Raw genomic sequence first — 15,740 nt, 5'->3', positions numbered from 1 at the left:
CATTCATTTATTATTTCTAGTTTTTCTATTTGTGTCAGTTTATTTGCTTTATTCTCATGATTAATTTTCTGTTTTTAATTGTGCAAAAACTCAAAATTTAGGTCTACAATAAGGCAGTCAGCATCCTTTTTCTTTTTTTTCCCCTTTTGATGAATTCAGTCTTTGATCTGCCTCTGCAAGTTCTCTTTGAACTGTAAGAAAAGGAGAGATAACATTTCTCTGATAACCCTTACTCTTTGAACATTTTCATAGGACTTGGTTTTAAAAAGGTCACACAGAATACACAAAAGAGTGGGAGAATGTGTTTGTGTTTCATGGCATTTACAGATTAACAGACTCCGGTGTCAGGGCTCCAGTGTGGCTCCATTCGTCTTTTACCAAACCTTGTGATTCCTTGGCATGAAGCACATCCCACAAGCTTGCTCACCATTTATTTTAATAAAAGTTGTAGAAGAAACTGACCTACTGTTTGTAGTGTGGGGATGTGGACGTTTGTACTTTCCATCCAGCAAAACGACAATCTTCACCTATTTCCTAAATTATATGGAATAAATAGTGCAGGCTACAAGTAAAATATGTCTAGGAAAAGGCTTTGAGGTTTTTTTTTTAAAGATGTTGTGTAGAGCATAACACAATAAGAGTAACACACATTTCATATGCAAACATAAAGACAACAAACTATTCTTTCTTTGTCATGCATGGATGGACACTGGTAATAGCTTCTTTTTAGTCTCTCTAAGCTGCCAGTGAAATATTTCAATAAGTTCAATGCATCTATCCTGTAGAAACCAGGGATAATCTTGTCTGAAAAAATATGAGATTTAAACTACTTTCAAGATCTGGATAGGGACGAAAAATGAAAATGGTTCAGAATAATACTTATTCTTCCAAACACCACAATTTCCCCAAATATAAGCCGCTATCCTTTCACACGGTTTGAACACTGATGCGGGTTTCGAAATGCTGTATTTCCATGTGATGAAGAGGATAGTACAAGCGAGACAATGGTGTTATTGTGAGCGGCGGCGAAAGAGAGACTGAGGAAGTGTGTGTGTTTGTGTAAGCCCAGGGATGCCTGCGGGATGTTTTCAGAGGATTCGAACAAAAACCATCACCGCACCTGACCCACGCGAACACAACCACGTCCCCAACGTGCATCATCGCCATGGCGCCCTAAACCAGCACAATGCACCTGACCCCTTTGCAAATCCATTCCACATGCGCGCTATACACAAGGCACTTAGAAACAACAACACTGCACCACTCACCTGACGGTCACTTTCTGACCTACACGAATGCAGCACCTAAAAACATCTGACCAGCATAAGCCCTAATGTATATAATGCGATGAAGGTACACACACATGCATACAGACCTGTTCAATAAATTAGAATGTTATTAAAAAGCCCATTTATTTTAGGAACTTTGCCACTGAGTGAAACACATTATACTGATTAATTACACGGAGATGAATGCTTGAAAGGCTTTATGTTAATTATGATGATTTTCCACTTCAAAGGAAAAATGACATTTAAAATCAAAACTGTGGGCTTAGTGAAAACAGCTAATAGCTCAGCTGGACTTTCCCCAGCAAGTAAAAGGAAATCAGGATGGCCAACATCGTTGTCGAGTAGGTCACTGGATCCAACTTCAGATTTTTGTTCTCATGTTTGCAGCATAGATTAGTGTTTAGGTTACCCTTAATGCTGTTAATAAAGTTTCAGGAACACGCGGACTGATGCAGCACCAGCATCAGCAGACCGGCTCTGTTGGTAAGATGGGAGTGCTCAAAGTAGATAATTGAATTTATTACCAGGACTGAACCATGTGACAGCCACGCTCATCAGCTGGTTGGAGATATTAAATTAAAACCCAAGAATTACGAGCACTGTGGGGTTTTAAGCTCATTGACGAACACAGTGGTTTGTGGCTGTCCAAAATATACTAAAACTCTCATCAGTGCTGGCTAAAGAGAAAAACACAGGGGAATTACGCTGTTTTTGGTTTACATATTTACCGATGTAAAGTTAAATGTTTGTATTAAAAAAATGCTCTTTAATATCTTGCAAACTGAATATGAAGAATCCAGACCACCCAGACATAATTGTTTGATATATATTTGTATAAAAACACTATTAATACACTTACTTTAGTGATAACATTTTTTTTTTCAGTGATTTCTGCCTTTAACGATTTCATAGTGGCTGCAGCTCATGCCAAGTAAACAAGCTTTCAACATGTGCATTTCATTTATTTCTGTTTGTTACTTAAAGTTTCCTAAATGTGTCACTCTCCTACTATTCAGAGATGCGTATTCTAAAAATCTAAATAAGAAGAGTAAAATCAAACCCCAGAGTAAATCAGGACAAAATAAGTTGCTTGGAGCCAAAATGCATGTTATTGACTTGTAGTTTTAATTCATTGCCCCTTGTTGTCAGATTGTGTTGAAAGAACCGGGTTGTTTGTCAAACTATGAATGTTTTCCTGTGTTCTTGAATTACTACAGAACACTTTAATGTCGTTCTTTGGGATTTTATATTACAGAACTAAAGAAAATGGTGCATTTTGGGAATTTCAAGAAAATTAATACATGGTTTTGAAAAAAAAAAGAAAATCACTTATAAAAATCTGAAAATTGATCAAATCCATTGTAACACAAATACGTCAGAACTCGCCTGATTGGGTAATATTGCCTACCATGGTTAAATTTAACCTCTACTGATCAAAGTTATTGATGATAATGCTCATGGGAAAAAAGGTATAAACAACACATCCTCTACTGCTTTGTAGCATCTTTCCCTTCCTGGGTGCCAGATGTCTTGCTGAAGAATTTAAGCACTTTTTATGAAAAACCACAGTCGAAGGCAGCTAAAATAAATAGACAATGAAACAACAGGCCAAAACATTAAACCAAGGTGGGGTAGCTAAAACAAAGAGGCAAAGCTCACTGTGAAGCTCTGTTGGGCCGAGATAAGGTCCACATTTAAGCAACGATTCCTTGTAGCTCTTTTTCAAATGGGCATATTGCTTTTCCTCAGGGGGTTTAGGATAGTTTCTTTGGCGCGTTTGTCTTGTAGTGAAAAAGAATGCATGTCTCTGCACCTCCAAACCTGAATTTGATTGATCACATTGTCAGCAATAATTAAAAACGAACCCACTGGAATCTGATGCAGATCTCGATAACTTGATTAAAACGGGAACGCCGCATCTGTCTTGGTTGAGGGACCTTGTGTTGTGCAATCATTATTAAAAACCGCAGAGGTCTCCACCTTAATCACCATGTCCTCTCCGCAGACGGAGGATTTTTGAGGATTTTACTGAAAGAGTGTTGATGTTTGAATCCAATCGCCGCTTGTTGGTATCAAGAACCAGTGAACAACCTCGTGATTGAGGTTGCATCGGTAAAATGTTTTAAATCTGGTCTCGGTTAGAAATCTTTATCTGTTTCACAACTATTACACAATGTGGCTATAAAAAGTTGCCCTCGCTCTTCTTTTACAGTTAGAAACTTCGATTACTATTTATTGTTATTTAAAAGGCGTTTTCTTGGCAAGACTTAATTTTACAAATTACAGTAATTAAAGTCTGAGACCAAGGATGTTGGGACTCGACAGTCCTTCATCGAAATCCCAACTCTCTCAATTAGAGGCAGCCCCTGATGGATGGTGCTGCCAATTGTACTGGACACCAAGCTTGACAGAAATTGTCTTCATGCAAATCCTGTTAGTCCAGATGGTTCCTCTCTTTTTAGCCTTTATTTACTTGATGGCAGCTATTTTCCAATGATATGTTGAGATAAACAGTATCTGGATATCAGTATCTGTTCACCTCTGAAATTTTACCTTTCGTAAATATAAACAATTACTGGTATTTTATTTCCCATTCAGTTATAAAAATATGTCACACTACAATAGCCGCATCCTTCAATGGCACATTTGAAGACTGATTACATTGAAGACTCGTCCAAATGCAGCTTTCACATTTGTTCTTTTATAGTTAAAAGAAAAAACCCTAAGTACTCACAATGTGTCCTTTGGCGCCTCACACACCCCTAACTCCTCGTGCTACTGCATGAGTTTGGCTGACAGTTGACAAGGTCAGAGAGAGGCCTGTAGTGTGCCTTGCTAAAGTACTTTATCACATTGTAGTACAGACTTCAGTGCATTTTCCTGTCATTTCATGTCATAAAATTACACATAAAATGCATAATGTTGTGTGAGCTTCACTTGGTGGGTCTGATTTTCATGTTCAGTTGCAGTAGTGTTTATTGTTGGCAGAAGATAAACGCTATATTTGTTGTTGTTTACATTTCTTGCATGACTCAGCAGCATTTCATATTCAAACTATCGGCCAGAAAACTGCAATCGCTTGCACCTCTAGTATTTACTCATAGTGAACACCTTGGATGGAGCAGCTTGTCAACAGATAAGCAATTTTCCCTTGAGGAAATATAAAGTACATTCTATTCTATTCTAATCTATATTTAAACATTTTCAAATAATGCAAGAAAAGAAAACTAATATTTTCATTTTGAAACAACGGTGTATTGATGTTTTAACTGCGGAAGAGTTCATAAAGTAATATTGAATGCTGCTTTTCATGTATCTTTCCGTGCTCTCCACCACTCCATGACTGCTGTTGGGCTCCAGTGATCACCTGATCTGTGTGATCTAGTGAGCTTGTGCTGGAATTTAACAGACTTTTACAAAGCTCTCTTAAATGTTCTAAACCTTTACATGACAAGATCGTCCATTAATATATATTTTTTTTATGATTATCATTAGTAAAGTCCACACCTCAAAGCACTGACTGTGCGTTTGTCGTAGTGAATAGGATTATTTTAGAACATAAAAATCACAAGTTGATTGCAGTAAGATCAACTTGGTGTGTGTCAGTAATCCCTACAATCTGCGCTTTGTCGGTTTGCTGTTTTTCCTACTTACTTCCCTAATAGTTTGGACAAAACCTTCAGATTGGGTGGTTTGTCTGCAGGAGGTCAGTTAATGAGGCAATGTGTCTGCCGCAGTAATTAAGAAAATAGCTGCTGTCTTTCTGCTTAATCCAAAAGTAGCTTCCAGTACCATTATTATCAATTCTGCAGGATCAGTGGTTTCAGGTGATTTTTACACTGAGTCTAAGTGTTCAGAAGGCTTACCTAAGGTTCTCCCTTTAGTGCTGACCTGACCCAATCTTGGCCTCTATCTGGAGCATGTTCCCACTTGGGACAATTATGGATTTCTACAAGATGAGTTCTGTTTGTGTCAAGGTAAGATAGTAGATCCAAAACCTCTGTCACACATAAAAGAATTTCAAAGCCCTGGGAGTGTCTTTTTTTTTTTTTTTTTTTCCCCACTAAGAATTATCTTTTCCTGCGCTCCAGCTGAACAAATCCAATCTATGGATTGTTGCGCCTGCTGACGTGGTTTAAAATCATGCAAACAAATTGTGTCATTTTGGGCTTAGAGGGTATTGTTAACAGCATTCACATTTCTGTAGGTCTTAAATGAAATGCATTACATAATGGTTAACATTTGTATGATATTTTCTTGAAAGCTGTCAGTAAATGAGTAGATTTTTGTTGGTAGAACAAATAAAAAAATATTCTTAAGGTCCATCACTGGGCAATATCTGTGCTCTGTTCAGGTATTGCACACACCCGCACATACACCCAAGGGAATTTAGACAGGCCAGTTAACATAACATGAATGGTACTGGGAGGAAGATGGACTAACTGGACATCAAAGTCCTTGCAGAAGACCCCAGACCAGGAATTGTAACCATGACCTTCTGACTTTAAGGCAACAGCCCTGTGGATATAAAAAGACATCAGCAACTGTAGAACTCTGCTCAACTCATTAACTCATCAAAGATTTACCTGTCCTTCCCCTCTTTTCACTGCAGCATCTCTGTGGGTGTGGGTTTCTATGGCAACAGTGAGACCAATGATGGCGTTTATCAGCTGACCTACTCCCTGTACAATGCTAACCACACCCTGGGTGGTGTAGACAGCCTGGTAAGTTCGACACCAAATCGCTTCTACCACACAACAAATAGCTTAAATTGCCTCACAACGGAGCCAGAATAGACAGAAAACGCTTGAGTAGTTTTAAACTGCAGTGGAGGTAGTTTTGAATCGCTCAGACACACTTTCAGTACAAACGCCTGAGCAAGGATGAAATCTCAAAAGACTCGACTCACTATGTATTTAAGTGTTTTCTGGTGTTTTTTTTTTTTTATAGCTTTGATTTACTGTGCGAAAATTGACAGCCTGTCAACACACAAAAAGCTCTCCTCCGGCCACTGTAGCCTCAGTGGAAAACAAAGCGTTGCACTCACTCCTGTTTGTCTTGTGCGCACATGATGCTATTTTTACCCAGCCATCACTCAGATGTCTAAATGAAGGTTACAGCTTCAAAATTTCCTATCCCAGTCGAATCAGCTTTTGACTAAGAAATATTTTCCCACAAAATATGGCTAAAATCTATATTTGTAATATAAGGTCTTCTGAGCTGTGACTAAACAGCTCTTAGAACTGTCTTCTATTGTCTGGAGAATAAAGTATCATGTGGTAAAAACATAAATAGGAAGTATGATTTTTTTTTTTTTTATGTTTATTAAATGAATCCAGTTCAAATACTTTGGGATCACGATGCATTCTACAGTTGGCACACACATGCATACACAGAACCATGTATTTCGTTTTATCCACCTAAGAATTAGACACTGATTTGTCACAGAGAAATCAGTGTCTAATTGATTTCTTCTTGATTTCAACTTCTATTGAAAACAAATAGAAGTTTGCATTGAGGGTCTGAAAACTTTTGCTAATTATTCTGCTTAGTGGGTGAGGGAAAGTAACTTTAATCGTGCTTTCCTTCTTTTGGTAGTCTATTACCAGCAACTATTCTGCAAAAGTGTCTTCCCAGGCATTGACCCTGGGCCCTCTGGCTGTCGAAGAGCAGGGATTAAGTCTCCATCTGTGTTAATGGAGATTAATGTGCTTCTGTGAGAGCTACTCAGTGCTACGACTCAAAGCGGCCTTGGTAGTAAACACTTTGCAGCGAGAGTGAAGAGTCCACAGCACTCTTACTTTGTAGCTATTTTGTGTCATGTTAGGACATTTAACTGCACTGGTGAGGGAAAGTGAACTGAGATTTTTATTAGAGTTTCATCCCCATCTTCCTGACTATTCATAAAAAATTAAAACTGAAAACATGTTTGACAAGTTGAGCTGAGGCCTTTGGGATTAGTTCCCATTTTGTGGGCATTAACTAGGAGAAGCCACTGATTTACCCCACTTATTTTTTTTTTTTTTCATATGACTGCATCCTAAGCTTGCATTAGACAGAGGCATGGATCTCTTTGCATCTCCAAATTGCATCCATTGATAGTGAATATCGCCATTGAAATTTCTAGACTCTTCCCCCATTTTATCCTCAGTGCCACTTAAGCGAGACACGATAATCATTACCACATAGACTATTTGGGATTTGTGAACTTGTGCAAACACATTAAAGGCCACGGAGGCCTTTATTTTTCACTTGCACACATAAGAGCTTAGTGCAGTGTGTGTGTGCATGAGTGAGTTTGTTGCATGCAGCTATAGACTGTTAAGGAGTCTAATTCTTGAGCCGGACAAAGAGCCCAGTGTGCCGCACACAGCTCCCGGTCTCCCCCCACCTAATCAACCATGATCCCAGGAGACAAAGCCCTTTGATTTGGAAGAACAAGAAGCAATGCTGGGATGCCTGATTGGCAGAGTCGGGAACTGAAATCGGTATTGAAATCTTTCGACAATGAGTTCCAAACTCCTTTCTGGCCCACACAAATGCCTTTTAGCCCAACTCCAAGAGAGTTTAGAAGAGAGTTCGCTCAGAGAAGGACAAAATAAGGAAGAAAGACTGTTGACTGTTTGAGTTGAGACGGCGATTAGTTACGGTCTGGAATATATGCTTATCATGTGTCTAGCTGAGAGTGTGATTTAAAGAAATCCCCGGCTTACATCATCTTAAACAGGAACGTTAGATCTGGAAAAAGTCAGGATGCTTTCTATTCACTGTTACAGGATTGATGTGACATTAAAGGAGTTCATAATAACTCTTTTGTTCGAAGATGGGTGTAAGTAATCGCCCAGTGGACCGGGTTGACGTCTGGGTCATTCACTGAACATTTAGCCGGAATGCAAACACGAACTAGATGTTCGCCTTCTGCACAATTCTGAATGTGCATTACTTCACACTGTTTTTTTTTTTTTGTTTGTTTTTTTTTTGTAGCAATTGCATAAAATAGAGTTTATATATTTGTTAGGGTTAAAAGACATGTCTTGCTCAATAGATCAAACTTTCCCTTGTCCATCGTGGACGATCGACCATTGACAAAGTAAAGACAGAGCCAATCAGTATAGAGAAGAGGGTGAAACTGCATTTTCAAGGTGCTAACTGGAGGTCTGCTATAATTACCTACAGCCTTGGCTTTGATATACGGCTCAGCCTGCAATGTATTTTTCCTGCTTATGTCACCACCTTGACTCTAGCTAAATGAACTGTACCACAAGGTGCAGCTTTTTTATATGTGACCCATAGTGGGAGGATAACTCCTCTTTTTGAATTCAGGACTAAAAAAAAAAAATATTTGGGTTAAATATTTTGGTTTAAAAATATTGGGTTTTCAGCTTTGAGTAAAAGGAGGGATCATGATCAGGAGAGGCTTTGCTTTCTGTATGTTCCATATAAATAGATCTTGATAAAACAGAATTCCGAACTAGTGAATCTAAGCCTTTTTTCTAAGCTGAGGGTCATCTTGGACATGCCTATGTTCAAAACCGAGAGTAAAGCTAAACCGAGCCGCTCATATTTTTGCCTGACCTTATTTTCAATAAGTGTAACTGCATCCTCTTTCTATTTTGTGTAGTTTAAGTACATAAATAGTGGGATGGATTTAAAATAATTGTTTCCAGATGTTTATTTTTAATACCCGATTCTGTTCAGTGGATACATTGTTTCATTAAACACACCTAAGATGTATGGACACCCAAATATATATATTTTTTATAAATGTGTCCCAGTGTCTTCTGCAGAAATGCACAATATATGATAGATGTGCATTTATGAACTATGTGTTATTACATGAAATGGTGTAAGAAAATTGTTTTACAGTGGGCAATGGTGTTATGAAGCTCATAAATCACGTACAACAAATTCTGATAATTTGTTTTACACAGAAATGTCACTTGGGAAAACTAAAAAAGCAATTGACTTTAAACATATTAGTTTTTCCTCAACAAGCCCTAACCACCTGTTGTGCTAATTGAGAAACGACTTCTAAAACTCTCTCGCCGTTAAGTTTCGGGCAAAAATAGAAACAGAGATTTTTAGAAAGATGCACTGCAAGCCATTGAGATTGGTCCATCTTCATATGGGACTAAGCTGCCCGAGCACTTCCAACCCATGTTCCATTTCATGCTCCAACTCCCACATTCACTATTAAACGAGGAAGCTTGGCAGTAAAGCCAACACAATAAATTAAAGCTGAAGAGAAGTATCAAGCTGCTTCTCAATTTCAGATTCGGTGACGCTGAGAGGAAAAAGAAATATTTTAAAAAATCTAGTTTCAGTTCAAATGTCTCATTGAATTGTATTGCTCGTTACACTTTATCATGTCTTTTCTTTGGCTTTAGTAACAAGAGTTTGTTCATTAGTTTGTCCAACATTTGACCTTATGTACAAATGTGATTTTAGCCTTATACATGGTGTCGAAAAATCCTTTGTGTCCACATTTGCCTATCAGATTTATGTCAAAGGAAGTACATTCTTAAGGTATGGTTTTTACACAAAACAACATTTTATCACATATTAGGGAATAAATGTGACACAATGACTCCATGTGAAAAGCAAAACTTTAAATACAACCCATTTATCAATCTTTCTCAAATGACCTTAAGCCAATATCAGAATTCATAATGTTGAAATACACTTTTTTTTCCCCCCAGCCTGAGGTAATGTGTCATTTATCCAAGTTTTGTCACCTTGGTCTTTTTCTCCCTTTGGCAAATGAGCATCCTCAAGTAAAAAAAAAAAAAAAAAGCCTTAAACTAAACTGCAAAATGTTTGCGTAGAAAATATGACGGGAAAAGAGGACTTCTCTGTGGCCTATAAACCTCAGAGTGAGATAAAAAATGTGGCTAAGAATCCTATCTTTAAGATCGGTGCACATCACTTACACAGTGAGGATTAGACCCAGACAGAGAGTAGAGATTAGTCGGATTGGCTAGTTCCCTAAGGGTTTCAGATAAAAATTCTCATTCTCACACAAGCAGCAAGGATCAGATACATGCCTACATTTCTGCATCTGCAATTTTCATCTCCCCGATCTGCAAGGGGAAAAGTACCTGGGAATGATCAAATAAACTACAAAACACTACAACCTTGAATATAGCAGCTGCACTTTGGATTGTCTTGTTATTTATTCGTTCAGTGGTCAAAGGATGAAATGGAAGCAGAAAAATAAATGTTTGATACAAAAATTGATTTCCTGTTGAAGTGCATCACATCTTGGCTTAACATTAGCCTACATGGAGGGAAGAATTAGAAACTGTCACAGTGTCACAGCCATCAGTCACACCACTGTGTTTTATTTGAGCAAATTTTCTTCATCCATCCATTCATCTGGTTCATTTGGAGTTGGGTTTATATCTCCATAGGGTTACGTGGAGACTGATGACTCACTGTGGCGACCCCTAAAGGGAAAAAGCCGAAAGGAAAAGAATATTTGGGTTTGGGTTGTGGGGGGAACCAGCATAAGCAGTGGCTATACTTATGCTGGTTCCAGCCACTTGGGCTCGCTCCTCTGGGGCCAGCTGAGAAACATAGTCCCTCCAACGTGTCCTGGGGCTTTCTCTAGGCTTCCTCTCAGTGGGTCGTGACCGAGCTTCTAACCCTCTTGAGACCCCAGATATCCTGCGGAAAAAACACGTCAGCTTCTTGTATCCGTGATCTTGCTGAAAGATCACAGATACAAGAAGATCGCGGAAGAAAACTCAAAGGGTGAGTTTTCTTGATATCAGAACAAGGCAGGATGCCCTCCACAAAAATGGAACCTTCTCTTGGGTCAAGCTAAGGTTGAGGAGGTGCTGCAGAATCTCACAGGCCTTCAGGACCCTGGGACTGACACCGTCTGGACCTGGAGCCTTGTTCAAGGTTCAGTCTCCCCTGTTGCCTCTTCACCTCACTTATAGATCCAGAAAAGTTGGAAGGGGAGGTGAAGGGAGCAACAACATTTCCTGGTTGCATTGAAGATCAATTTGTCAAAGCAGATAAGTCTGAGGTGGAAGATGAAACATCTGATGTTTGACAGGAAAGCTGAGGGTCAGAGGAGGGTGGGACGTCTGTTTCGCTGGGGGGCAGCGGGAGAGGAGGGCGATTAGCTTGTTCCTGAACTAAACTGTGAAAGACTGTGTTCAGTTCATGAGCTCTGTCCAGAATCCCACGTATCTGATCCTCCTTTCGCTTGAAGGGTGTGATCTTCTTCACCCCTGACCAAACATCTGACCAAACATCTGACATTGTTCTTTTGGTCTCTTAAAATGACATTCACCAATAAGTATTTGTGAAGCCAGCCAGCTCGTTTCCTTCCTCTTTATTTTAAGCTTCAGTTTTTCTTTTTGTTTTTGTTTTTATAAAGCGTGGTTTATGTCGAAGACAAACCCAGTTAATTACTTCCGACCAACCTGTCCTCGTTTCAGCTCCAGCAAACAATGTCCCCGACAAACACAAAAACAATATATGTTGGCACCTCGAGCTGAATGGGGGCATGCATTACCCTTTTTAATTATCAAATAGCAGGATGTCTCAGTGACTGCTATTTCTCTACAAGCAGCTTCTCCCCCTGAGCAAAAACGTATAGCAATTAAATACCAAATTGATGGGTAGCATTCGCAGAGAATATGTTTACACCCATATGTGGGATAATGATGTCCTTGGCAACGGATTACAATAGTGTAATTCATCACATTAAATGCCTGAGCTTTTGTTGTCAGTTGACTTAGAAGATCATTCTTTCACCTCATCGAATTAATCAGATGCTGTACTATTACGGGCTTAAATAAATAAACAAAACAAATGGCTTTGTAACAATAATTTATTTTTTTTTAAATGTTTGATTGCAAAAACATCAAAACCACTATTTCACCTCTAAACTCTCTAAAAGGTGTTTATTTAAATTTGACGCCTACGCTTGGTGTTGCATCTCTCCCACACTGTGCCTTCCCTTCGGTCTCGTCCACACTTTTAACACAGAACCATCTCATTTTTAAGATCACTCGGCCTTTATCCTTTTTCAATATTTCCCAGGCTGAAGGAAGTAGTCAATAATAAATGGCAGCTTGCGCCCCCAGCATCTCTTATAAACTTCAAGAAATGTTTCCCACAGCTTAAAAGTACATTAGATGTGGTAAAATTATGTTTCCATTTGATGTTCTCTGAGATGCTGTAAAATTTTGCAGAAGCGTACATATGCCAAAGAGCACATTAATACGTAGCTATGTTAATTTTTATTGCGGCGATTGAAATTAAAAATACGCTCTGAGGCATCACAGTGGCCTGGAAAAAAAAAAAAAAAAAAAAAAAGCCCTGCTCAAACACATAGTTTTATCCTTAAGGGTCTTCCATGTGTAACTAGGAAATGACCCCACAGGAGCAGCTATTCATCGGGTGGCTGAGTGCACTGCTACAAGCAACAGAAAAATCTATATTTAGACATTTGTCCTCTCTGCAAGGGAACAATGAACAGCAGATCAGTTCAGTAAGAGCAAGAAATAAAACTATTAGAGCTTTGAGTTTTTATGGTTTAGGATTCAATCTTCCTAAATAATCTATTTTGTTCAGCAGTTTTTATTTATTTATTTTTTTGCTCCTTTTCTCTCTAGGTGACAGGCACAATGGGCAACATGAGGACTGGCCTCCACCAGCACCTAGCAAGGCTGGATGAGATCTTTGCCACAAGGGGTGACTACGTGCAGACCCTTCAGTTCATGCAGCAGATGGCGGACAACGTGATCAAACAGCTGCTGGGGCTGCCCGACTGGGACGAGGCCAAAGTGGACCTGGCGACCGTCGCCGATCAGACTGCAAATATAGAGTACTACAGGTGAAGACGAAGCCAAAAATACATGTCTGACTCATTGGGTGGAGGGTGTTACAGTGGCTTGCAATTGTTTTCATACCCCGCGACATTTTCTGCATTTGGGTATTTTCTTGGAACCTTATGCAATTTACTAAAACTAAGCAGTGGAAGAATTGTAAACTGGAGGGAGAGTGCTATGTGATTTTCAGCACTTGCTTTTCAGTTCTTCTTTGCTGAAAAGAAGAACTGATAAAATCTCATCAGGATTACATTAACATTTGCTGGTTCTAAGATAAAATGTGAAAACCCTTTTTATGTTTATCATGGCAAGGCGCTATATATATGATAAAATGTCACCTTTTCACACCTGAGAGAAAGTGCATCTTCCTTCAGATTTAAAATTCTGACTCTATCCATGAATATTGCACAAAGTTGTTGTATAGGCAAATTTATGCAGAGGGCAAAAGTTGAGCATGCATTTTGAAAATGCAGGCCCATTACAGAATGGTTTCAGGATGCAGCTATTTGTGTCCAGGGAGTGAGCTGCATCTTCATACTCTGATGTCCATGCTAGGTGAGCTGTGAGGAATTTATGTGAGGAGACTTCCAAGCACGAGTCAAACTCCCCGCAGACCAGGAATGAAGCATTACGTGTTTATGAACATTAAATCTAGATATAGTCCTTTGGTTCTTAGAGAAGCAAATATGCTCCACCATATGATATCAAGGTTATTTTTATAGATGCAGTCCCTGAGCAATTCAACCACACAAATGATATACCTAATTTATGGGTTGGGAGTGAAATCCAGCATGCCACGACCCGGATATATCACTTTGCATTGCATAATACATGATTTTACATGGCTGCATCACCCACTTATTTAAAAAGTGGCTCTAACATGGAAACTAACTTACCAAGCGCAATGTGTGGAACTCTTTTAATTATTTGAGATTATTGGCCATTCTGATATCAGTCAAAAATATTAACTAAAAACTAAGAAACAGTCTTTGTTGGGATCTTTTTTTCAGGATTTCCGAACACCTTTCAACATTTTTTTTTTTTAATTTATTTATTTTTATTTTAGGGTTTTTTGCAATTTTTCACTGAATATCAGCGCATTTCTTGAAGCTGTCAAAAATATTGTTTATCTGTGTAAGTGCACTTAACTCCTATGAGTCATTCAGCCTTAAAAAAAAGGCTCAATAAATTCCAAAAATGAACCAATAGTAACATAAATGTCAATTTGTTTTTTTTTTTGTTTTTTCAGTTTTCAGAATATTTGAACCCCATCATAGAAAGTGACTATCTTACAATAGTTCATTATTACTCAGACCCTTGCACATATCTTGTGTTATTGCTTTTTGTCACACTTACACATTTTAGTCCATCTAATTTTAATATCAAATTACAAAAGTTTGAGTAAATTTAAAAAGCAGTTTTAAAATGATTTTTTTTTTTCAGGTTAAAAACAAAAGGCATCCTAACTAATTGCATCCAGGCTTGAATACTGCCAGAACTTAAGAATCACATATAGGTGGTGGTGCAGGGGATGAGCACAACCCACATGAGGAGGCCTTAGTCCTCATCGCGGCTGTCGCAGGTTCGATTCCCGGCCTGATGACCTTTGCCACATCTCTTCCCTCTCTCTCAATACCCTGCTTTCCTGTCTGAGCACTTTCAAATAAAAGCGGTCACTAGAGCCAAAAAAAGAATAATAAAATAACTCAAACAGGAACTATGTGACAACATGATGTAGGCTGAAGAATTTTAAGAAGTAGGTTAAGTAGAAGGTTTGTTCTATACACTGAGGAAAGCAGCTGCTATTACCTTTTCGTTATCTCTACAGGTCATGGACCTGTAGTTCTTAAATATTCTCCCTGTTCTGATTCTCTTCATTCTTCTATTGTGTTCCATCAGCTCCATCTTGACGGGTCGTTTTACTTTCAAAAAACTTTGTGATTTTAGTGGTTTTGACAACATACTTGTCAAATCACAATAAAATAAGTGTGTTGTCATCAGCATGGCAGAATACTTTGCAACCCCACTTTTAACCTGTAGGGTCAGTAATTAGAAACAATCATCGATTGGTCCATCCATTGCTCGTCCGTCTGTCCGTTTGTTTGTCGTTCGTTCGTTCAATTCATTCATTGAGTGCAAGCCCAGCATTCACTTTTCAGCTCAGTTTTGTTTGTTGTACACAGAGCAGCACTGCTTTCATATCTGGATACATGGCAGTACAGTACATGTCTGGGATGGAGATCCCAACTTCCTCCCAGTCATATTTTAATGCCGGGTCAGATTAGAGCATTTTTAGTCACAGGTCCAGTGGCTTTTCAGCATTTACAGACATGCTGTATGTTTGTATTGATCTGTAAGGTGACTCCTCTGCTTTGCAGATAAAGTAGTCCCATGCTAATAGAGTGGGTTATATTGGCGGGCTGATACTACAGCTTTCATTAGGCTTGTTTTTAACACTTCATCCAGATAAATAGTTCCTGGAAGGTTTTACGTGTTTACAGGAATGTGTAGCTGGACGCACTGGTACCGAGCTGCAGCATTTCCAGAAATCGATTCATAATGCTTTGAAACAATTTAGATCGCCTTACAGCGCTGGTGTAAA

General features: G+C 38.8%; 1 protein-coding gene across 2 annotated transcripts in view; it reads left to right on the top strand.

Annotated features, from left to right (window-relative positions):
- The window catches only part of ttyh2 (tweety family member 2), a 56,866-nt gene that overhangs the window by 19,632 nt on the left and 21,494 nt on the right, over nucleotides 1-15,740 (top strand). For both annotated transcript variants that reach the window (XM_016681364.1, XM_007571296.2), the window contains exons 3-4: nucleotides 5,902-6,013; nucleotides 12,923-13,143. In XM_016681364.1, coding sequence (XP_016536850.1) covers nucleotides 5,902-6,013; nucleotides 12,923-13,143 — 333 coding nt within the window. The remainder of the gene's footprint in view (nucleotides 1-5,901; nucleotides 6,014-12,922; nucleotides 13,144-15,740) is intronic.

Source organism: Poecilia formosa, unplaced genomic scaffold, assembly GCF_000485575.1.
Source record: "Poecilia formosa unplaced genomic scaffold, Poecilia_formosa-5.1.2 Scaffold7, whole genome shotgun sequence".
Taxonomy (NCBI): Eukaryota; Metazoa; Chordata; class Actinopteri; order Cyprinodontiformes; family Poeciliidae; genus Poecilia; species Poecilia formosa.
This window is presented reverse-complemented; position numbering and strand designations above follow the sequence as displayed.